The sequence below is a fragment of the Clavelina lepadiformis genome, chromosome 4, assembly GCF_947623445.1.
Source record: "Clavelina lepadiformis chromosome 4, kaClaLepa1.1, whole genome shotgun sequence".
NCBI classification, from domain to species: domain Eukaryota; kingdom Metazoa; phylum Chordata; class Ascidiacea; order Aplousobranchia; family Clavelinidae; genus Clavelina; species Clavelina lepadiformis.
The window spans coordinates 22904124-22930425 of NC_135243.1; the positions used below are offsets into that span (position 1 = coordinate 22904124).

General features: G+C 33.5%; 1 protein-coding gene across 4 annotated transcripts in view; it reads right to left on the reverse strand.

Annotated features, from left to right (window-relative positions):
• Positions 1-26302, reverse strand: part of LOC143451850 (uncharacterized) — a 31137-nt gene continuing 4835 nt past the window's right edge. Inside the window, exons 2-22 of one of the 4 annotated variants that reach the window (XM_076952600.1) lie at positions 25421-25891; positions 24179-24420; positions 23845-24033; positions 19833-19937; positions 18175-18276; positions 17926-18042; positions 17381-17433; positions 12894-12987; positions 12573-12688; positions 12093-12165; positions 9699-9781; positions 9458-9569; positions 8897-8955; positions 8687-8762; positions 5696-5754; positions 5110-5209; positions 4701-4879; positions 4375-4534; positions 3415-3593; positions 3146-3302; positions 1-1115 (exon numbers count right to left, since the gene is read on the reverse strand). In XM_076952600.1, the coding sequence (XP_076808715.1) occupies positions 1099-1115; positions 3146-3302; positions 3415-3593; positions 4375-4534; positions 4701-4879; positions 5110-5209; positions 5696-5754; positions 8687-8762; positions 8897-8955; positions 9458-9569; positions 9699-9781; positions 12093-12165; positions 12573-12688; positions 12894-12987; positions 17381-17433; positions 17926-18042; positions 18175-18276; positions 19833-19937; positions 23845-24033; positions 24179-24420; positions 25421-25891 (2743 nt within the window). In that variant the 3' untranslated portion in view covers positions 1-1098. Of the gene's footprint in view, positions 1116-1166; positions 3303-3414; positions 3594-4374; positions 4535-4700; positions 4880-5109; positions 5210-5695; positions 5755-8257; positions 8307-8686; positions 8763-8896; positions 8956-9457; positions 9570-9698; positions 9782-12092; positions 12166-12572; positions 12689-12893; positions 12988-17380; positions 17434-17925; positions 18043-18174; positions 18277-19832; positions 19938-23844; positions 24034-24178; positions 24421-25420; positions 25892-26302 lie in introns of those variants that run through there. The other 3 variants (XM_076952599.1, XM_076952598.1, XM_076952601.1) reach the window with 3 other exon arrangements.

Below are 26302 nucleotides of genomic sequence, written 5' to 3' on the forward strand. Positions count from 1 at the left end.
TTCACAAGCAAAACTTCAGGGAGTTTCATTTAAATTTCAACAAAAACTCACTTGGAAGAAATACTGCATAACAAATGCCAACTAAATCACAAAACATGTTGCAGCGTACAGTGGCAATTCAAGTGTATACAGGTGTAACATAGAATGTAGGCAGTTTGGGTAAAACATGATTGAAGAAGGAAAAGACGAATAACAATGTAAACACAACACATGATAGTGTTATTAAAGTATTCAAAATAATCATGATAAAAAATTAGATTTTGATCTTATTTGATAATCACATATATTTTGCAAGCTAAATTATTAAAGCCAACTGCAATAAACTATATAAAATGATACTTGCTAGTGATAAAAAATATAACTGTTTCTTTCACACGATTCATCAACACGATTCAATTACTTGAGTTACAAAGTCATCAGCAAAAGCTACTATTATATTGAAATACTTTCATACACCATAAATATCTTAAGATTAAAATACTGCACTTTAAACATGATTTTCCATTATATCATACAAAGCACGTTACTGTTTAAGATAAGTTTAAGTTGTGTTTAAGATTTTGATACAGCTGACATATTGCAAAAAACTTTACTTCAACAGGCATATAATTAATCAGCAATCAGCTATAGTGGCTACTTTTCTCACTAATTGGCAATCCAGTATCGGAAGATTACACGGTAAAAGTTATAAAAATCGGTTTTGCAGGCTATTAACAATCCATTCTTACAACAAAGAAAATATAAACGTGATATGCCGCCAAAACACATTACAATTTACAAATAACATTTATTAATAATTGTGATATGCATGATAAGTGAATCATTTGCCCTGATAATCACAGGAAAAAACTGTCCTTTGCGTGTAATTAACCTCCAAATGATCCTCATAAGCCAATTAATGAGCGATTTACCAACTTCTTTATTTCATCAAAGTCTAATAATTACAATGTACAGAAAAAAACTAGTTTGAATTAATATCATGCTATGACAATTTTCAGCAAACATAGAGCAAAAAACAAAAGGCATGCTCAAGATGACTTCGGTGTTCCATGATGCCATAGTTATTAGTGACGTTATTTCCATCTCAGTTTGGCCCCTTCATGATGTCCTTGGATCTAGTGCAGTAAAATATGTAATCGCATCAAATTAGAATGTAGCTTTTCAAATAATTATATATCACCACAAAATCATATCATCTAATTCTAATGAATAATAAAGATTGCATTGATATACCTAAGATCATATACATTATAATAACTGTCAGTTGCTAGACATTGTGTAACACACTTGCTACTTTCTCTTCCTATAACCCTGCTGAGATGTGGAGTGACCAGTGGAAAAAATGATACATACTAGTTATTATAAAACAATAAGTTAATGTCAAGCAAATCTTTAGTAATTTATTCTGTTTCCATTGCTTACTTGACTGAAATATATGCCTGGCATAAATATTTCACCAACAGGGGTTAATGTATATGCTGATAAAATTTAAAAAAAACATATGTACATAAATTCTTATGGGTTAAAATTCACAAGCAAGGCAAAGCGGCAAACCAACTGACTGTTGAATTGCTTCAACTTTAGCATCATCGACTGTGAAATTATAATTTAACACAACGTTTTTAGCTACACACAACATTCCACCAAGATCTGTAGAATTGTGTGAGCTGATTTCAGGAAATAAATAATATGATGAACAGTCAGGAGAAAACATTACCAAAACTGTCCATTGAGTTGGAGTACAAGCAATATGAAACTTATTTCTTTGATGAACATATTAACGCAATGGCAAATTTAATGTGGTGTGATGATATTCCGTTAATGATACTGCGTCCCCACAGGTTGAAACAATATCAGTTGAAGCATTCTGCATTTAAAAAATTCCAGCATAATACAGCTAAAGCCTACATACTAATATATACAACATACCATGTAATTAATACTATGGCTGTGTTAAGAGGAATATTAATTGTGGTCATGCAAAGGAGATTGGGGGTTGACACAAATGAATTCTCTATTTGTATCAGCAACAAATTTTATTACTAATTAATTGCCCATGTTGATTTATAACTTGATGCAAACGCTAAACAATATGCTTTGTTTTAAAAATAAAAATAATAAACAGTTAAAATAAACATCAATATAGAACCTAAATTTGTTTCATGAATGGCCTTTATTGTAAGAAATGTAGTTCCCTAGCCAAGCCACTAAACTAAATCATCATCTTTCATCAAATTTAGTAAGTTCATAAGCTATAATGTGTTTGAGGTTGCCAATGTTGGTATGTGTGTATGTATGTTCAAGTCTTCCATTCATGTGATATTTGGCAAATCTATTCGAATGAGTCCAACTCTTAATAACAACAAACATTAGCATAAAGACTAATATTAGTACTCCAGTACTATTTTATCTGTGATCCCTAAAGCATTGAAGATCTGATATAGGGAAATATTGTATAACAAAACAACTACAAGAAAACTCTATTTACAGTATTTCATTAATAAATTTCTGTTATTGCTTGTAATAACTTTATGTCTACATAAAATTATTCATACATAATTAGATATATTTGGAAATCAGACTGATACATAGATAAAATGCAAGAACCAAACTTAGCATATGTTACCGTATCATTAATTAGGAAATACAGAAATAATTTGAAAAAATATAAGTAATATGATGGAAAAGTACTATAGTCTGAAAATGGTGCAAAACATAAACGTACATATGATTGGGCAACACATATGACAAATAATAATTTTAGCAGAAAAACACTGCCTCTACACGTGAAGGATTTTCACAAACACAAGTACCCAATCATACAAAAAGGTTAGAAGAAGTAACGCTAAGCAAGTAAGTGTAAGAACTTGTTACTCCTCAAAAGGTTAGTATAATTTTATACCTAAACAATCAAAATACTGGGAACTACAAACATGGTAAAATGTGAAATATTAGATCCACTTAAATTTTAAGGAAAATATTTGGTATTTTAAACTCAAAAACCCAGTAGTTTAGGTAGTTTGTAATTGTTAAATCATTTTGAGGAAAAAACGTTAAGTTAAACAAGCCAATGGGGCAGAAGCTTATGCTATTTTTTAAAGCTAGGAATGTGCCTATCCCATACCAGTAACATTAACATACTTACTTTGTTTGTATTCTGCCCAAAAACCTTTGCTTGCGACTTTGAGATTAGAGTTTGTGTAGTCAGAAATATAGACTAGTTTCAGAGATTGCCCAGTAGACTTCACATTTTGATGATCTTTGCCATCGAGAGTCTTTAAAAGTATTTCTCCATCATAGACCTGTTAACATTTTATTGTTTGTTGCTCTCTAAGGTAAAACACACCATCTACTACATATCATACTTTACACTACTACTTCACTTATGCCACATTGGCCTGTGATTGTCTTTACCTCAATACTTGCACAGCATGGCTCAGTATCAACTTCCATTGTTAGTTCAACTATGTGATGAAGCTGTGCATGAAATGTGTATGTGCACTGAAAGTTATACTTTTTGTTGTTGGGATAGTTGGGTGAGGTCAAGACACTGGTTGTCCGGTTAGTTATTTCATAATGTCCACCACATGAAACTGTAATTTAAAGATTATTAGCTTTACTAATCATTTAACAGCTTTTTTATTTAACAATTGATTTCATTTTCTGATTTACTAAACCATTTAGCCAATCATGCAAAAATTAGAAAAATACTCAGAGTGCATACCTCTCAAACTTTTTATTTTATCTTTTCTGTATGCTGTATGGTAATGAACATAAGGGACATATAATAAGAACAATGCAAAATGTTAAGTTTGATGAATAGGAGAAATGCTGGAAAATATTCTAAAATTTTGCTTATTGTAATTAGATTACAATAACATGAATGGACTGGTAGAATACTAGGACTATTCCCACAACAAAATAGGTTTTAATTGTTGCATTTGACCAAAACTACCTAGCGTAATCAAAAAATGTACAACAAACAACATGTAACATTTATGTCATCTTGTTGCTCTCGCACCAAATATTATGTAGAAATGGCCTGGGATAATTTTTTTTAGTACAGTGTAGTCCCTAGTGATAGTTTATCAATCAAGCATTTAACCACTTAGCCTCATTATATCTGAGCAATCTTTAAACTTTGCCCAAAATTAGATGACAGGTTTTTGTGTGCAGAAAAAAAGCTGTTGTAAGAACATAACCTACTTGGCAAAAGTGCAACAACAACTATCATTATTATTACTATTACGCAGACACCAAATGTAATATACTAAAACTATAGTAGTGTGTATGACAAGTGGCAAGTGCATATTAAGCTATTCATATGCTCTATCTGTATGGACGCTCTGATAGATGGAGTATTGTTTTGCTTACATTGTCTGTATCTTGCCCAAAATCCTTTGCTTGCAACTCTGTGATCAACGTTTGCATAGTCTATAATGTAAAGAAGCTTCAGAAATTGTTCATTGGACAGCACATCTGTATGTGGAATCTTGCCAGTAAGGTTCATAACGAATTTTTCCCCATCGTAGATCTATAAAACAGTTTTAATAGCTTATTCATGGTTGTAAACTCTTCACGTCAATGTATACAAAACAGGTTTTGGTCATTCTTTTCAATTTACATCCACAGTAATGCAATATTTCACATTGTCCGCTTAGCAACATGTTCTGATCAGTATAAGTTTCTTTGCTACTAACATCAAGTCTTGCGCAACATGGTTCAACATCAACTTCGAATATCAGTTCAACTGTATATCCTGGCTGTGCGTGGAATATGTACGTGCATTCCAAGTTATAATCGGTGTTGTTAGTAAAGCCAGGGGAGGCCACCAAGCTGGTTTTATTATTAGTTATGTTATAGGTTCCACTGCAAACAGCTGCAAAACAAAAGTTTTGAGTTTGTGTGTAAACAATGTATAACATTTCATAAACAATGTTTTACTCTGTACCATGTTTATATAATTCAAAGGCATAATAGTACACAATAGCATAGTCATAGCATTGTCTGTTCGGGGGCAGTTGCTACATATACCAACAGATGTAGGTCTTTTATAACAAGCTTATAGAAATAAAACTGGCATTACTCATCACATTAAAAATGCCTTACCATTACCCATTACCACGTAGATCAATAACGGTACGCCGACAACTATAAAAAAGATGATGGCGACAGCACACATGACGAGAGGAGTGAGACAAAAGCACCCCTTAAAATTGTAAATATAAAAAATAGTCATTATAATGTGATATTAATAACTAACTAATATGTGTAATCAGAATCTCATTAAATCAAAAAAAAATCGTTTGTTCTAGTTATTCAATAAGAACGTATATTATTCATTGGAGAACGTGCTTTTTCTTGTTAGTAACACTTTTTACAAGGTAAAAGAATTATTGGGGCTTCTGATGGGTTAGAATGTAACTAAACAATAAAATTAATTTTTTGCAACAAACTGAAAAACTAACAAAGCTTTCTAAACCTGCATAAAAGCAATAGCAATGTTTATTGTAACTTGTGAGAATAGTATGTTACTATTGCTTTACACTTTTTGATCTAAATATTTAGATTCATGTAGTGAGTAACAACAACAGCAAAACATTTAATTAAGTTTGAAAATTGATAATGCAAATACATAAACATTCTCAGTTTAACGTTACTGAAAAACATGTCAAAAATGTAAATAGAGACTAATCGTTACTTTTAAAAATCCACAGGTTTGAATGATGTTTTTGACTCCCATTTTTATTCGCCCTATACATAAAGTAGTCATGTATAAGTGAAAAACATTTTTACATACACAACAAAGTAATTGCTAATGTCACCATTAGAATGAACTTAAAATGAAAACTTAAAAATTCTATCAAATAAGTGTTTTAACATATCCATTGTATAGTTAACTTAATACGCTGTTGGTCTTATTTCATTGGATGTGAAAGTATTCAAGCAGAAAAATTGCCAAAATGGAATTGTTACAAATGAATATCGATAATGAGTGTGTGGTATTATGATCGTCACAATTACTATCATAAACGAAACATCAACAAGCAGACAAAATTACTATGAGATGCTATATTTGTCAATTACTGAATGTTTCTGAACTGACATTACTTAACACCCCATTACATCAAAATTGTCTTCAATACGGCTTTTAAAATGTATTGAACAGTAAACAAACTGCCCATACCATGCACAAACAGACATACACATGGTTCCACGACAATTAACCGTGGGAAATTGACCGCGAACAAACTCACCGGGGACAACTGACCGGGGGACAACTGACCGTGACGTAAATTTACCTAGAACCAACTGACCTTAAATCATATTATCACTTAAATCATATAATTTGAATAAACAACAATGCTAATTTGCGTAAAAAATAAAAATAAAATGCGTAGCGGTTGATTTGTGTCGCCGGCCAATTTGTTGCCGGTCAGTTGACCACGACCAATTGTCGCCGGTGAATTTGTTCACGGTCAATTGACGTGATCCCCATACACATACTGACTGAAAATATTCATGATATTGAGCATTGTATTGCACAGTACGCAATCTTGGCCTTTGATGGAATGCTATTCAAAACCACCAATGGAAGCCATTACTTGGATAACATGATTGTACTAGAGGCAATTATAAAGTGAATCGGTTGAATTTCCATTATTCAGCAAAGACTACAGCTCGAGACTTGATTTTCGAAAATAGGGTGAAGTTTATTAAGAAACTAGTTTGGCATAAACGATAGCCTTAGAGCGATTTAAAAAGTTACGTAGAACAAATACAAGAAGAAAACAGTAGAAAACGTTTTTCAATGTACTACAGAACCAACGATACCAAGGTTTATAACGCCTCACTAATAAAATGCTTTCTACTGTTTTGTCTCTTGTATTAGTTCTATGTACAACTTAAAGTTTATGTTTTATGATAAACATGCTTATTTCTTATGTTTGTTTGTGTGTATCAAAAAGGTTTTGGTAGTATTTAAAATCATAATGGTTTAATAATTAAATTTCCTGATTTTGCAAAGTTTTTGTTTCCCAATTGGTGAAAAATATTTGGACACAATGTTTTATTCAAAGCCTATTTTATTACACAACAATTTGAGTTTCCATTTAGCTTACTGATGGAAAACACTAAACTTGCAAATCTAGATCAGATGACTGGAGGGGGGGGGGGGTTGGTTACCAAAAAATACCGTACTATAGGACCCGCTGGGTCCAAACTGGAACTGTGATAAAATTGTCAGCATAAATTCACCAACAGTAAATGCCAATGGTGGAGCCAGGATTTGAAGGTTGGGAAGACAATTATGTCATCGCTAGCTAATTATGGGCAATTCCAATTTTTACGCCAAAGAAGTTAAAACAAAACATACTTTCAATTTTTGGAAGCCTTTTATTCTTCATACGTGGTATTATTATGAAGCATTTTTACATGGCATCTTTAAACAAGTTTATCTCGCTTCACTAACATGCTTATCCCTCATTTAGAAAATTAAAAAAGGGAAATCGAGTTTACGTGTCTGTCTGGTCACGCCAACTCGACACACCAACGCCAAAAGTGTTATCATCAATTTCGTTTTAATAAGTTTTGATACAGGCTAGAATAGAAAATTTAAAATTTTTTGAGAAAACTTTTACTTGTAATTTTCTAAAATAATTAAAATTTTTAAATTTTCTATTCTAGGCTATGTCAAAACTTATAAAAACCAAATCGATGACAACACCTTTAAAACCAATCAATTTAAAATCAGAATTAAATGAAATGAAATGAGTTGTTTTGCCAACCTAGGCCATATATATTCGCTATTTTTGCACTAAAAATCTTAACAAAAAAGATTAATTTAAGATTTCCAGCCTTTACCATTTACGCAGTATGCATTGTTTGAGCAGGAGATATCAAAATATACTACCCGCACTTGGTGGTCTATGAGATTTGAATAACATGAGTTGCATATTTTTTGAAAGGTGTTTTTCTACTGTTTTATGATGTCATACAGTTATGTTATGTCGTTTTTTGACGAATAATAAGAAGTGTTTCATAAGAAGAGGATTGCAGTTTTAAACTTTTATATGTTAATCCAGTTAAAATACAAGTTACCATGAACCCTTTATCTATTTACGATAAACTACTTAAACACTATATTACAACCAACTTAGAAAAAGTAAGCCGTGCACAATGAGAAGAATCATGCTTCAAACGTGGCGTGTGATGATATGTTGCACCAAAGTGGAAATACTGTATAAGCAAGAATTACCGTGAAGACATTGGTTCCTTTGTCCCCCCAGGTTCAGGTTCAGCCACTGCTGTAAGTTAGTTTAACGCTTAACTATCGCAAAATACTCTTGTCATGCACTAAAGCATGTAAAAACTATACTTAGTTCTTAACTCTTATGAGAAGTTATAATCATACTTACATAAAACACCAGAACCATGCGCATGAATTTCACATTTAAATCTCATAATTGCCATCACGTATGTCATAATTAGCACCAAATTTGATTTTTGTGCGACACATTTTTGGCATTAATTGCTTAACCACTGTATGTTAATAAAATTCTTTCTCCGGTATACTTTATAAAAACTTTTCTTTGATTCAACTTGCTTTAGCAATTGCCTCTCACTTTAAGTTAGGAAAAACTTCTACACGATTCAGTAAGTAAGTAAGTAGTAAGTAAGCACTTACCTATTGAGACCCATTTCAAAAGCAGATAAATACTAAATGCAATACCAGTCACTGAAGCAATAACCAAAAGAACTCCCTACAAAAAAATTATTTATAAAATTAATGGTAAGTGCATAAAAATCAATGATGTAACAGAAACAAAACAAACTAAATTAATATATTGGAATGAATCTTGCGGCTAAATTAAACTTAACAACTAAAATGGCTGACCACTATTGTTAAAGTTGTGTTGTCATTGATGGTGTTTGTATTTGAGGATATCCCTCGTTCTAAGGTTAAAAAAAAACATTGTCATGAATACTATAATAAGAAAACAAAATATCTTGTATACTTTCGATGTAAACACTTTGCAAACATGTGTTTTTCTTCTAATTAACTACATATTTAAAAACCATTAAAGTCAGAAAACCAATTTTAAAGATTTATCAAATTGTTTTCATATATATGAACTATAAGTTAACTGTTACCATAAACATCATAATCTACTTAGCATACCGTTTGGTTACATTGTCACCTTTTTCAAGCAAAACTCATCAACATTACAAAGATAAAGAATAGAAGCTTACTATAGTAGATATATGTATTACATATATTAAATTATTATATATGCTACCCATGGACAATGGTATAGTACTTTTGCCACTTATGCTGCTTTTCAAAAAATTCTTGTACTTAATGCAACAACTAACTTTAACCCATATTTTTTCAAACAAAAATTATGCAAAACAAATTTCAGCAATAAAGTATTTACTGATCAGTTTATTTACTTACCAACAGAAATGGCAATAAAAAAGACTCCACTCAGAGATATAATCAAACATGCCACAAGCATAAGATACATAAGAAAACTTTGTTTCTGAGAAAGTCCTGCCACAAAAACTCTCTGCAAGACATTGACAGTTGCTAACACTTTCTAACTAAACAAGCATTTTACTAGCAATGAAGAAAAACATTTATTATTTTACTCCAACACTATCCAGATATAAGTGAAACAGTGCAAGTAGTGACTAACCAATCGTTGAGGTCTACACTTCTGCAAAAAATTGATGATTCCGGCCTGACCAGAACGTTTCTTTTGTAAATAAGGTGTTAAAGCTACAAAGTAAAATATTATAATTGAAAGAAAATTGAACTTTATTCTAAATGTTTTAATCATAAATAATTCCATGTGCATTGCAAGTTTAACATTTAAAACAGACAAAAAATTGACTGGAAACTAAACATGTACGTGTTGTAACTTTTAATCCTTCAAATTTGTAACAATCTAAAACGTTAACTCTATAAAGAACAAAACATATGAGGCGTGTATGAAAAGTAATGAGCCAAACAAAGAAAATGTACAGACAAAACATTTTATCGAATTTTTTTTCACATTCTACAACCTCTTATGAATATTTTTACTATTTAACTCTTTAAAATTTAAAACTCTTTAAAATATTTAACTCTTCAAAGCTAAAAAGCCTTTTTGTTGTTGTTTTGCAGAATGTTTAATTTAAAGAGTGTTGATATTTTCTTAACAATGCAAATAAATTGAGTGTCGCGCTGTAATCAAATATCTTCATTTGAAAGAGAAAACGGCCCAAATCCGCGAAGATTTAAAGGATACTTTAGCAGATGATGTCCCTTCATATGCTACAGTAAAATGCTGGGTGGCTGAATTTAAGCGAGGCAGACAAAGTGTTAAAGATGAGCAGAGGCCAGGGAGACCATCAACTGTCATCACCGATGAAAACATTGACTTCGTTTTTGATATGGTAATGGAAGATCGCCGATTGTCATGTCGTCAAGTAGCAGACAGGGTCTTCTGAAGGGTCTGAGAGAAAATATCCGTCAAAAAAGGCGAGGAATATTACCAAGGGTGTCCTCTTCCACCATGAAAATGCTCCTGCTCACACCTTGACGGTTGCCATGGCAACAATTTATGATTGTGGGTTTAATATTATTCCCCATCCACCTTATTCACCCGATCTTGTTTCTTCGACTTTCACCTATTTCCAAACCTGAAGAAAGCCCTGGCTGGCCAACGTTTTGCTAGTGATAAGGAAGTCATGAGAGCAGTGAAAGAGTTTCTGAACTCCCAAATTGGGGAGTTCTTTTCAAGTGGGATAAAAGCACTCCAGCAAGAGCAAGCATCGCACAGCACACAGCTGGAGCAAGTGTATATCTCTATTCGGAGATTATGTTGAAAAATAAAAGCGCCCAAAGTTGTTTGTGTTGTATACTTTCTTGGAGGCTCATTAGTTTTCATACACTGTTCGTAGGTCGGCCGCCAAACTCTATGTTGCACAGCACTAAAACTAATAACAAAACCTAAATAAATACTAATAACAATGCCAACTCTTATCCTGAAACAAGACCACATGTGTGCCTCTGACACCTTCAGATGCAAAATACACATGGCCAAAAAAACTTTGACATGAATGGTAAAACTGTGTTTGCTTTAGTTAAAGTGGAAAAAATTTGAAGAATAAGTAGGCATTTTATCTGTCCACTTGATATGGACATCACTTGTCTAGGCAAGACAGAACAACATTTTGATTCCAGAGTTGCAAAACATACACGTGAATTCAAAATATTAGCTAGCAAATCTCATATACAAACACAGAAGGGATTTTGGATATAAACTGATGACAATGATATTAAAATAGATTACTTCAAAATCTTTTGAGAATGTAGGAATGACTAACGAATGTAAAATACAAAAAGCAGTATTAATCAAACTGCTTAGCCCACCAGCAAACAAAGATACATTTACTAGCAACGCAACGTAACACCTTTTAAAGATTTATTATTTATAACAATCAAAATAAAGTAATACATATTGTTAAATAAGCCAGTCACCAATTATTTTAAAACAATGAATATGACAGGATTCTATTTTCTGGTTGTACCTTTGTTTAAAATCCTTTTATTTATTTAATTTATTTTATTTTAATGACAAAAATTTCACAAAAAGTGCGGATAAATCTTCATTACTAAATAACACTGTGTGAAGGCAATGCTGCCTAAAATTTGACTGTGACTAAACCACGTGTCAAACTTTAACCAAATTTAACGACCCGTAATGACCTACGTCTGTGCATGCTACGTTCACCTTGAGTATTTACAATTAGTTTTTATAGTTTAAATTAATTGTCTATATATAGATGACAAAAACCTATGCCGACTAAAATATTAAGAAATCCTTTAGATGAAATACCAGGTGTGAGAACAGGAAATATATTTTTAAACTTGTATTTGACATTACAATAATAGACACATTTTACAAATTTAGAATTTAACCTTCTGTTCTGTTTATGTTTCATGCTATGCTTGCTAGTTTAAGCATGAAAGATGGGAATTATGAAAATAAATATAAAGTACAGCAAACAAGTAATATTAAGTTAAGTAATAAAACAATTCTTACATTCTGAGAAGAGATGTCGTCCGATCTTCAGATAAGCGCAATTAAAAAAAGAGAATATAGTCAAAAAAAATCCCTGTAAAAATTAAAAATACAAGCGTTCACAAGCCTATATTTCCACCAATGATACTTTCCTTATAAGCAAACAATTTTTGATATTCTTATCATTAGCAAACGTTTGATGAGGGTTTTAAAGAGCTTCAAAAACTTAGCAAAATTATTTTATTACATTATTATTTTTTTTCTGTAAGTTACAAGTTGCCAGTGATGACAAAATAAAGATGTGCGAAAATAAACCTTGCACTGACTGTGCAGGACCAAAGCTATTACTATTAGCTTAACCTTTTGTTTTTAACTTTCTCAATAACTGAAACTAACTAATAACATTGTAAATAACTAATAACATTGTAAATTGAATTGAAAAAGAATAATACCATATCATCATGAAAAGGTTAAACAGAACATTAAGACCTAGTGACCAACCACAACTCCTAACAGAATCCTACTGTCAAAGGTAAGTATAACTGAGGGTACGATGCTAGAGCTTTCATTTGTGTAATGTTCAGTTGAATTTTTTCCACCAGAAGAAATTTTTTCATCTGTAAAACAAAATAATGTAACCAAAAATAAGTTGCTAAGGAAAAAGGCATGGATAGAAAAAATATTTGGTACAATCTCAACGCACAAAGTCAACTTTTTCTTGCAAAAAAAAACAATATATGCAAAAATCAACAACTTACTAAGTCTCATATCGAAACCTAACGGGTGATTGCAGAATAATGCAGTTATAGAAGCAGGATTTACCTGGTGGAATTTTTAAAATTAAGACTCCATAATAGCCAGTAACCAGGTATAACAGAACAAAACATATACAAATAAGTTCTTCAAGAAAATCCACCTAATAAAAAATAGACATTACTACACACAGCATTGTCTTAAAAATTCAAACAATGCCTGATAATGACAAAAGCAGCGCCAATAATTTAAGCTTTAGAAAGGTTTCCAGTTAGATATTTGCATGCTGTTATTAAACCAAGTAAAAAGGTTTCTATTGCCTAAAAAAAAATTTATGTTATTCCTTGATAAGTAATTGCACTGATAGTAGCATGCACTTTGGGCATGAAAAATAACTGTTTTGAAGACTCAACTGTGACCAAAATTAATAATACATGTCAAAAAAGTTAGAAAATTGGTCAATGACTGCACCTAAAACAAACATTGATGTGTAACAAATATGAAAAATTGACGTATAAATATGTAACATTTGTAGCAATCCGGACTAGCAGATGTTTGCTATTGATTTGGCAAATCCGTTTCTAAATTCTTGTGGTAGAGTCAGAGGTTTTTCAATTAAAGGTATAAAAGGGTATAAAGGGTGTTTGAATTAAAAATGTAAAATACGTGGAAAGAAATTTGTTTCTAGCGGTTTCATATCGAATAGCGGGGATTACAGTTTTTTGGAGTTCGGAAAAACAAGGTATGACTTTCTGTTATAATCGGTGTATTTGTATCAGTCGATCGATCGTCAATCGATAAAAACCAGGTAGACTGTCCACCATTATCATTAGGTACTGTTTCACTATAAGCTATGTTTGATGTGTTTGCATCATAGACACCTTAAATAGAAGGACTAGTAACTCGCACTCTCGGGTTACGGAACTTGGGTCCCAATCATAGATACTAGTGTGCCGCCACAGATTCTCAGGTGTGCCGCGAATCTTTTGAATTTTGGAAAAGAACTGTATAAATATTTAAAATAAGGCATGCAGACAAGCATATGTGACTTTAAAGCTTTCTAACTGCTTCAATAGCTGATAAATAAGCACATGTGACGATGAAACCAATTATAGGCTATGGCAATGCCGATAGAGTAGGGTAATTTTTTAAAGTAACTTTTCTTTTTTTCTATTGCATAATCGGAACAAAGTTTTTTCAGGGGTCTCTGTTAATAACACACAATGCCTAAGAAATGTAATGTATATGGTTGTCGAGGCAATTACAGGGAGGAACCGTACTCCAAAGTGGTATCATTTCCAACTGATGAAGTAGAACGAAACCGCTGGATTAATGCCATGCCAAATGAGCGTTCTAGTTTGCTACAGCTTAAGCAGATCTATGCTTGTGCTAATCATTTTGACTGTGAATGGATTTCAGTTAAAGGTGGAAAAAGACCAAGCCAACCACCGTCCATTTTCCCTGGAGTTTTAAAGTCATGCTTAAAGCAGGTCTCCTCAGCACCCAGAACTAGGCCTAGAACTGCTTCAGCAGAGGCGAGAGCTGAAAAGGAACGATTCCGTACTGAAGGCCTGGATAAGATAGCTGACTTTTCTTCTTTTTGTAATGACATCAAGCAGCATTTCCCAAAGGATCATCTTTTTTTTTGTGATAGTGATGACATTTACATTTCTAAAACTGATGCAAAAGGACGTTCTGTTATTCAATTTCTTCATTTTCAACGCGTGCAATCGTCATTTGGATTTTTGCATCTTAAATGTGTTGAGAAAAATGGAAAGGACATACCTAAAACATATTTTTCCAAAGCTGGTTGTCTGCAAAAGAATAGCCTTCTCAGTAAATGGTCACAGTTAGACAAAATTCTGTCATGCATTACTGAGTATGAGTTCAAACAAAGTTCAAAATGAGTTCAAAGTAGGAGTGGAACTGTTGAAAAAACTACTCTCCTGTAGTTTCCATGATGAAAACTTAGAGCAACTTTTCCAAAAGCTTCAACCTCAGCAGTGTCTCGTCAACATTCTTTTTGATGAAGTGAAGCTCACAGAAACACTTAGGTACTCAGGTGGTCGTGTTGTTGGTTATGCGCAAAATGGTTCTGGTGATACCGAAGTTCTTGCAACACATGCTTTGGTGATTGAAGTTGTCTGCCATTTTGGTGGCCCTAGATATATACTACGCATTTACCCTGTTGCAAAACTTAATTCAGATCAACTCAAGCAAATTCTATTGGAAGCTCTAGTAGCGGTAAAAAATGCTGGTGGTAGTATAATTTCTTGTGTAGGTGATAATTGCAATACAAATGTTGCAGTTTATGGTAAATTACATGGCCCTGGTAAAGTCTTCATTGATGCTATAAATTCTTATGCTTTCCTTGTTTTTGACTACGTTCATTCTTTTAAAAATATAAGAAATAACTGGATAACGGTGCATGATAAGGAACTTTCTTTCACAAAAGATGGAAAGACATAAATTGCACGATGGAAGGACATAGAAGCACTGTACAATGAAGACCGGAAAAACAGCATTCGTCTTACCAAGATCACATACACAGCTGTGTACCCAAAATCTTTGCAGAGACAAAGCGTGCCTTTTGTATGCCAGATCTTCAATGACAAGACAGTTGCTGCTCTTTCAACTCTAAAGGATAAACTTGGCATTAACGAGGGCACCATCATTTTTGTCAAACTCATCACTGATTGGTTTCACATGATGAATGTGAAAGATCGATATTCCGGTATTAACATGCGTGATGAGTGTCGTCAACCATGGACCAAGAACTGCACTAGTTTCAAGAAACTTAATGAAACTTGTGACATTATATCCTCTTGTGCATGGTCAGGTGGTCGAGGTCGGACGCAGAAGCTTACTAATCAAACTGCAGAAGCATTTGTAGTGTCTACAAGAGCCAACATCGAAGCCGCAGAGTTGCTACTGACTCAGCACAACTTCATCTACGTTCTACCTGGTGTGTTTGCTGATGAGGCCCTTGAAAAGTTCTTTGGTCAAGCCAGACAACGCAGTGGAGGTAATTTCTATATTGACATTGTAGATATCAAGGCAGCTGCAAAAACCAAAAATCTCCATGCACTTTTAAAATATGAGTCAACTCCGTGCGAGTCTCATGATGTGCCTTGCACCTCTAACATTTGCATTGATGATGATCAATTTGACATCACCATTGCTGACACTGAAGACCTAGTGCAATCTAATGACAGTGTCAAGCATAAATGTATTTTTCTAGCTGGATATTTGGAACACAAATATCCAGCTAATATCTTGCGTATCGAAACTGAAAATGATGACGACCATCGGATTAATTCGGAGTTTCTCACAAACTTAAATAGAGGTGGACTAACTGTACCTCTACTCTCAACAGTACATTTTGTACACTCAGCCTATAAACTGTTTGGTAAGTGCAACTTGCATTGCTGCCGAGCTCATCTCAGCCATGCTTTGCGTCGTATCGATAGTCCAATGGTTGTAATTCAAGGAGCATGTCTTACTTTATCAAACATTCTTTTGAAAGCATTTGTGCTTGACAACAGTGACAAAGAAAGACAACTCGGCTGTTTGAGAAGAAAAGAAAAACTCTCTACTAAAAACTGAACAAGTATCTTTAGTATGCCAACAAGTATTTTGATTACTCATTTCTACAAATTTCATTGTTGTTTGTTGTTGTTTTTCATTGTTGTTTCACAAATTTCATTGTTTGTGTTGAAATATTCAGGTTAAACTGTCCATGAATACATTTTAATTCAGTCACAGGGGAACATACTGTGTGTTTCAGTTGTTTAAGTGAGAAAATATGCAATATTTTGAGTGATTTTGGACTATTTTTTCGTGATTTGACCTTTAGATGACCTGCAGATGACCTTGTAGAAGGTTAAAAGTATGAAAAAGTAATTCCTCACCCTTCAAAACCCCCCAAGAGACACCAGAATGAAGGTTTTACCATGTATTTGACACAAATTATGATGGGACCCAAGTTCCAACTTGGGACCCAAGTTCCAGATACCGAGCATAGAAGTTACCAGTCCTTCTATTTAAGGTGTCTATGGTTTGCATCAACTAAACGACTAAACAATTTTTCTATCTATATCAAGGCGTATGAAACATTCATTAATAACCCAACTTTTCCGGAGTACATAACACTTAAGTTTGTAGACTTAGTGTTGGTAAAGCATGACCAATTTATTTACATTTAATTAGCAACAGTATTTGGAAATTGAAAATATTTGCAATTTTGATGATTGCTTAACGTGTTGATAAGAAAATACAAGCAACCTATGATAGAAAAAACAACTGCAAAAACTTGCAATTTATTATTTGTTTTTTAATGTATAATAGCGACTAAACAATGGGGGCAAGATGAGCCAGAGTACAAGTCTGCGGCATATTTCCAACACTTGTATCCCGTCAAGTATTCTCTAATATTCTGCATCACGCATAGTGCTATCCTGAATGTTTTGCTATCAAAGTATAAAACCAATTGTACAGATAAATAACAATAATTTTCCACCATCATTACACATTAACAGTATGAAAAAATGAGTAACCTTTGCCTTGTTATCTTCTTCAGGTTCTTCTCCATTGATGGAAGTTGGTGGAACTGTATAAGAAACAGGATATAGTTTGGCACTCTTAAGGTTAATTTTATATTTTTCAACACGAGCTTTCGCAAGCGTAAGCTTGCTTTTTCAGGCGTACTGTGAAATGGTAAAATGTAAAATGGTAGGTATTAAACTACTTAATGCTTCATTATATGGATTTAAATTGAGGTTTTTGGACTAAAACATTTGACTTTTGAGGTAAAAATGATATGTTAGATGTCAATCAGATTAGATAAAGATATCAATAACGTTTATGGCAAAAAAAAGGGGTGAAACTTGAAATGGTTTAAAAGGACATGAGCATGTGATTGAAAACAACTTTAATGGTTTAAATAATATTTTTCACCAACTGAGCCATAAGCTTATTAATAAAGCTAAAGATTGAAGGTATAAGCCAAAACCTGGTTAACTGACGCACAGTAAAACTTTAGAAGTATATTCCATTATTTGCTTTCCTTTACACAAAACATAAAACATTGAAATAAAACTACCAATTAAAATCTTGTTCGATTTCTCCTCTTCGGAATTTCCCTTAATTTCTTGGCATACATCAGCAGCAATTACAGTTTCAGCAGTGGCTGGCTCAACCACAAGTGATACTGCTTCCTCTGTGTATTTCATGGTAATCAATGCACAATAAAAGTTACAAAATTATGTCATGTGCATTAAATTAATCATAAGATATTCAAAAAGAGGTACGTTTAAACTAATTGCAAAGCAAAGAAAAAATAATTAGATACCTGTTATATTCATCAGCTGGCTATCAGTAACAAACAGAGGATAAAATTTTTTGTCATCTTTGACTGTGGTATTGCTTTGTATTTTATTGCCAATTCTTAAAGCTGTAACAAAAAATATTGTAACCAACGCTAAATAGTAACAAATTCTTTCGTTTTTAAATGAAAAAACACTCAAATGAATATTCCCAAGTGTTGACTACCAAAATATTACTTTTTGTACACTTGTGAAACAAAAAATTGCAAAATTCAGCCATTTCAAGAAAAGCAAACAAACCAAGCATACAAACATTAGACCAACAACTGCATGAAAGCTATATATATTACTTTAGTCTGGTTACAACACAGATCATTAAGATTTTGTTGCTTGTATAACCTAAAACTTAATTTGAAATACTGATGTTAACCACAGACATTTTTTTTAAAAAGATGTTAAATGCTACGTGCAACTAAAAAAATTGTAGATATGAAAAGTTTTGATGCTCTAGGCTGATGGTATGTTATTGAATACCGGTAGTTTTCGATATAAATAAAGTCTCCAGTTGAATTAATTTCTTCTGTACCTGTTAATAAACACAGTTAAGGCAGAACAATACGCTGAACTGACTTTTTAAAATCTAATCTTGTTTCTTTGCCAACTACTGCTGAAAATAAATAAACAATCGCTTTTGATGGCAGGTGCTTCGCATTAACGCTGATACCATTTTGCGCAGCTTGCAGGTTCAACAAGGAATAAATGCACCTTTACACAAGTATACAACCTATGTCAATCAATTGCAGTCAGCAAGCCCAGATTCGCAGGTTAATTAAATTATGCCGGCACATATAATGTTTAAGAACCAGGATGAAGATGGTAACCATTAGCAAGGAGTCGTGTGCAAAAAATACGACATATAGATTTACTTTGCTTTTGATGTCATAGCAAATTGAGCACAGTTGCAAATCTTTCTGCTACACAGTTTTGTCGCCTAAGACTAATGGATTTCTTTGTGCCAATGTAGCAGGCATGTAAGCCTCCCATTATCATTAGTCTTCATCTTTTACTGAAAAGCTGGGGCTTAAGTGAAATGAGGATGCATCACCTTGTAGGAAACCTAAGCCACTGACACGATTCCAAAAAACATTTCAATTACATAGAGGTGGATGACATTCAAGCAAACAGAATTATGGTAGTTTCACCCTGTACGAGTACGGTCAGACCACTTTACTTTTTTTACGAACACACGACCAAAAAATAGATTTAGTTTAGAAGCGACTTAATTTATTGGCTGGAAAGATGCATGGCCATGTGGCTAAAATTTTTGTCATACACCTAAAAACACAAGCACCACCACATGTGAAAAGCGCCGCTAAACGCAATGCAATGATGTGGTTGAAAAGCTGAATCACACTGTGTCAAGCAACCCTTAAATACCTAATTCACGTATAAATTTACTCAATTTTGTTACTTCAAGAATAATGACTTGTGCACTGTTTAACGGCCTCTTTGACTTTGTCACGTTTTCCCATTCATTAGCGCATGCAACTGGCTCAATTTTTCCCCCTCAGATTATGCGTTATTGTCCTCATATTGCATTATGTGCTTTTGAAGAAAAAAGAAAAAATTATTTATTGATGAGACACAAAATGTTTTGGCCAGATTTCAGAGTAGTTTTTATTACCTTTTGTCTCTATCATTTGATGGGTGTTGACACGCAAACTCAATTCTTCAACTCTGTCTGGCGCCCTGCTTGTGCTTGGCAGGTCAGTGGATATTGGTGATTCGTCTATTAAAAATAGTGATTCATATTATGATCATGAACAGATAAGTCTAAAATTGCATTTCATATGGTAGTAACATCATCCGCAAAGCAGACTTTACAAGGGCAAAGTATACACAACACAAAGTGCAACTAAACATATTGTTAATATGGGTAGTTTCAGGCAAAAAGATATTGCTTTGCAATAAGCACAACGAATTCAGAAATAGGCATCTTTATTTAATATGAAAAACTGTCTAACATGTTTTGGAATAACTTCAATTCCTCATCAGAGTGAATAGAATAGAATAGGATTGATATTTACAACAAGGTGATGGTAAAAAAGGGAACTTCATTTAAGAACAACAATGGGTTTCAAGCCTGAATATTAATGGGTGGTAATAATTGATAGACAAAACAAAAAAAACAGGGTGTAGTATCTAAAGTTTAGCATGTTAACAAACTCAGGAAGCGCAGTACTATATGCACATTAGGTCACGAGATAAACAATTTGAGTAACAGTTATTAAGTCAATGGAGAAATGTAAAAATTTTTAATAAAAAGAAATACCATTTTCAAATGCTTTTTTATTGAGACTGAGGTTATTCTGTTTGATTAATAGGGCCTTGTTGATTTTACTCTCATAAATATTTTTGCACATTTTCAGTATTTAAAAATTGCTAATCGTTTTGTTGAAGAATTTGCAACCATTGCACTGGTTAATGTGGAGTTTTATGGCTGATTTAATATAGTGTTTAATTGTATATGTTCGACTACTCTAGCCAAAAATGGCGTGTAGTTTTACCTATTAATTACACTACATAACACAATTTTTGTTTGGCTACTTTTTTTAATGTCCCTTTATGTATTTTTGGGTGCTGAGTTCAAAAATCCAGTTAGTTTTTTCGTACCATCGTTACTTTTTGAGATATTCAAATTTTGATATAGCTGTAAGTACAGCAAATCGTGTTCTACTCTTGCAGTAGATTTTAGCTCCACATCAAGGTTCTGTTTGGTTTATTAAACGCAAAAACCAGTTTAAAAACGTTAATAAGGAAGGCTTGAAGATAAATGTAACATAGTTTTGTCAAACAGTAAGAGTCGTTCAAAAATGTACTTTTGAGCGAGTTTTTCTTTTATGACTACTCCTGTCTTGCCTTACTAAAGACCAAATGTAGTTTCCCATCATTACACTATCCCAGCGGCCTTTATATCGTTTTTCCATTGGCTCAATATCCTGATGAAGTCTCTCACCATGCTCCTCACTGAAGTCACCTAGATTTTCTTGAAAAAAATCTAGATGCGAACATAAAAAATGAAGTTTGACAGACATGCGACAACCCATGTTTTGGTAACTTTTGATCAGTTTCTCCACCAACTCTTTGTAATTTCTGTCCCTTTTATTTCCCAAAAATCCATCAACCACACCTCGAAATGCTTGCCACACTTCTTTTTCTGTTTCATTCATTTTTTCTTCCAAGCTTTTACACTTTAACATTGTGTTTATCTGAGGACCAACAAATATTCCTCCTTTTATTTTGGCAAGTGATGGTCTGGGAAACATTGAACGGATTTCTTGAAAAACTTGTCCTTGAAAATCCAAAGCTTTGACAAACTGTTTTACCAGACCTAATTGGATATGAAGTGGAGGCAGTAAAACTATTTCCCGGCTTACAAGAGGTTCCCTAATAACGTTGTACATTCCTGGGGTTAGTTTTACCCGTGCCGGCCAATGAATTTTATCATAGTGCTCACCGTCAACTCTACTATTCCACAAGCACAGAAACAAGAGTATTGTATGTAACCACCCTGCAGACCAAGCAAAATTCCCAACATTTTAAAGTCACCACAAACATACCACTTAAACTGAGTGTAATTGATTTTAATGAGCAGTTGCTAGACGTTTTCATACTCTTCTTTCATCTGTAAGGAATAAGCAAGTGGAATTGATGGGTATATGTTGCCATTGTGAAGTAACACTGCTTTAAGACTTTTGGTAGAACTGTCAATGAAACGCCGCCACTGAGTAGGATCATGAATTATTCCAACAGCACAAAACAGGCCTTCTACATCTTTGTAATAGCAAAGGTCTTCAAAAACGTCAAAGTAGACAGAAAACTCCAAGTGCCTATTCCTGTGGGGTAGGCAGTACTCTTACTTAAATTTTTGCCCTGTCTACTAGACATTTTGATTTCTACTATTTGAAAGATGAACTGAATCTAAGATTTACACAAGACTTAACTCTACAGAATGTAATCCTATGGCATACTTCTCTCTGTAAACATTAAACATGACTTTCTAATGAGACAATATTGAACTTAACAGGCTGAGATAAAATGAAAACTGAGATAAGAAACAAAAGCACATTCGTCTGCATTTCAAACTCCCACTCCCATTCACTTTCTCAAGTAAATAGGACGCCAATTTACAACATGATAGTGCTGACAGACACAGATCATAACCGCATAAAATACCTACAGTTAATGGAAAATCACAAAAAACGGAAATTTTTGTATTTTGAAAACGATTGATGATGTAAAAAAACTGATAGCATTTTTGAAATCAGCGCTTGAAAATCATACAGATACACTTAATAAATGTAGCCAAACAAAAATTGTTTTGAATTTTGTTACGTAGTGTTATTTATCAAACGAGCAGGTGAAATGGCCAAATTTGAATGTGAAGCAGTGAGCACCCGAGACGTATTGTTGAAGTAATTGGATATCACAAAAAAGGTGCATTGTGCAATCTCGACCCACTATATCTTTACCTCTATATCCATTCACAAGTTTCAAATACTGAAAATGTGCAAAAATATTTATGAGAGTAAAATCAACAAGGCTCTATTATAATCAAACAGAAATGTTTTTTCATTGGTGTTTTGCTTTGCATTATTCAAACTGTAATAAGGTAGTTTAATCGATTGTACTTCATTACTATGGGTATGCCAGCAGTTTTATTTAGTTTATTATGAGGTGGTATAAAAAGGAAAAGCTTTTCATTGTGAAGGGAAATGCACATAAAGAAGACAAACAAAAACATGCCTTACAACGATGGAAGAAAAACTAAACCCTACCAAAGCAATCAAAACTCAGAAAAGTTCGCATTAAGTAATGTCAAGTTAACCAGCTTTTACTGCACGTGCTTGTATATAGAGGAACCAGGCAGTTTGAGAAACTGTGTAGAACCAAAATAATAAGCAACAACAACGTAAACAAAGGCAAAACGTTCTAACTAAAAACTTATCATGTATATATAATCATAGAAAACTTGTATACAGTGAGACCTCGTTAATCCGGACCCCGATGAACCGGAATCCCCGCTATCCGACACAAAACTGCCGGGAACGGATTTCTTCCTATGCATTTTACCCCTTTAATCCGGAAACCCCGCTGTCCGACTCCGACACAAAAGTTTTGGAACAAATGTGCTAAATCAATAGCAATAAAATCCGATAAACCGGATTATTAAGAGTTAAGCGAAAATGATTCACGATTGTCCTAATACAGTATGTAGTTAGTTGACGAAACAATAGCCGATTATCTACGCATAATAACGTTGCGGTCTTTATTGATTCAAAAGTACAGTACTGTACAGCATTGCGCTTGTTCGCAGCATTGCGCTTGGCCGCATGTTCGTCACTTTTGGCTTAGAGCATTCGTCTTTAATACGGTGGTTCTGGAGTTCGACACTGGGTCGGATCATACAAAAAATATAATTTTATTTTAGTTGCTGTCCAGCCAGAAACTCGGTACTTAGAATTGGAGTAAGGTGCATATTGCGTTTTGAACACGGTGCTGCATTTGCAAGATTGATTGATTTTTTTACTTTCCGATAATCCGGATAACCCCGCTAAACCAACATTTTTTGACGAAACGAAGTGGTCCGGATTAACGAGGTCTCACTGTATATTTGATGTTTTATGTAAAGATACCTTCCGATGCAGCAACTTCTGCTGGCAAAACTTTACAGCCTTGTCGAAATGGTTGTGAAAACTCACTCAGTTTAATTTTTGTACTTGTTCTACTTGCTTGAGTATTCCCTGATGCTTTGAGATCATCGAGATGGTAAACAATATTTGTGTCATTATAATCAGACATTTGTTTGCTGATTTTTTCAAGAACTAAATTTGAAAAAATACACAATTAATAAAGATAATAGGATTGCTATTGCTGTTTTTGAAATTGTGGACTTATAATCGAAACAAACTCGAAAAAAGGCACAACTTTTGTTCATTAAAATGTTCTTTTCATGTTTATGTTCATTACCTTCTTGCATGTTAGGGCGTTTTTCCGGATTTTTGTCCCAGCACTGAGTCACAATAGATTTCATACACTTAAAAATATGAAAATCTTCTTGATTGTTCAGTAGTTTTGATTCAGCCAGATCAAGCAGTTTTTGATCTGGTCTTAGACCAAGACTTCTTATTAAGTTGGGAACAATACCAGGACTCTTGGCACCATGATACACCCGCTTTCTGGTAATGATTTCATATCCAATCATCCCAAAGCTAAACAAACTTGTTAAACTAAACATAGAAGAATTGTATATGTTAGCAGAATAGCTGGAGTAAGTAAATATAACATTTGATTCTAGTTCAGTTTATGGTACTGTATGATTGACTGCTGTTGGATTCTTTTTATTGACAATAATATCGAAAAAAAATTTTCCTAATGCCTTTATTTTCCTTTACTATTGACAAAAATTAACGCCGTTTACTCCCACCTTGTCACATTCCCTATTTGACAATGAAGACCACTGCAAGTAGTACCCAAAATTTGAGTTGTACATGGTTGTGGTAATTGTACTGTGTAGCCTTCAAATGAGTGTGACCTTATATTCAAAATATGCATTACTCGATATACTCAATTTCTGCAATGTCCTTTGCAGAACCTCGCTAAGTCCCCACTCTGAAACTGGGACTCGCCATCTTAAATAATTTTTCAAGTTAGGTGGCATGTGCCAAATGATGTTGTTTTACATTTTACAAAAACTTAAAAGTGCCACAGTGTTTTTTAAACTGGTGTCAACAAAAATATTGCAAATAAAGGCCTTTTTCCTTTGGCTAAAAATGATGTTTAGCAAATCTGGTTACGTTACAAAAGAATAGAAAATTTTTCAAAAGGTTTCATTGGTATGAACAAATTGCCAATCAAAGACCGAAGCCTAATGTTGGCTTATAGGGTTGCATATGCAAGGCCAATCATGGTTGTATGTCATGTGACAGAACATCAATGTTTTAATAACTGTTCAATTGTTTTAATGTGCCGGTAGTTATTCCATAAATCTTTTAGTTTTACTGGTTAGCAAATTTGTATGTTGTAAGATTAATTTTGTATTCATACAAAGTTTCTATGCTAAAAGTGGACATGCATTTCCAACACAGGTCGTTTTAGACACTGATGCATCTTTGTCGATATATATGTAGTATATAGGCAACAGCTTGCACTTCTGATTACACTTAAACATTAAAGAATCTCTAATAAAACTTATAACAATGTAAGTCTCACCTATATACATCCATTGAAGGTTTTCTCTCTAAGCTGGAATCAGAGTAGTTCTTAAGTAGTTCTGGGGCTGTATAAAGCTCTGAATGTTGGGTACTTGGTGCAACATTAAGAGATAGTGTTGCCGCTCCTGTGCGTTTGGTGATATTGACCCCTCCAAAATCTGCAATTTTTACTGTCAAATCCGACGTTAGGAGAACATTTTGTGATTTTAAATCACAATGAATAAATGATTTCTGTGTATCTCCGTAGTGCATATACCATACACCATCTGCTGTTTCGAAGTAAATTCGAAATCGTAGTAACCAGGGTATTTCCTTCACATCATTGAAGCCATACAATAAATCTTCTAGATTGCCACCATCTATATATTCCATGATTACTGCCGTATAATTGTTCCATTTGGTTACCCCAAAATACTTGACGATGTTTTTATGTTGCATACGACAGTGTATGTTCAACTCACGATGAACACTAAAATATATCGCATACAAATGTAACTATCACATATCTTATAAACTTGTTTGTAAGCCACTTACTTTGAAACACAAATTCAGGCTTTAAACTGAGTGAGTAACTGAGAAATTCAGAAGCGGAAAGTTTGACCAAGAACAGTTGACAAAAGAGTGGTAAACAAAAACTGCTAAAAAACTTTGCTGTTACATAACAGAATCACCAATGCCTTGCAAGAGAGATAATAGCAAGGCTGTGGAGTCACCACTAAAAACTTTCGACTCTTTTTTTGGTGTCATGACTCCGACTTCTCTACATCACTTCAGATTTTTACCATTTTTAATGAACATGCTGAATAAATGCGATAAGCTGTTATAATCAATTACTATCACATCAGTTAAACAAGTCTTCAATAAACGCTTGTTTTAATAC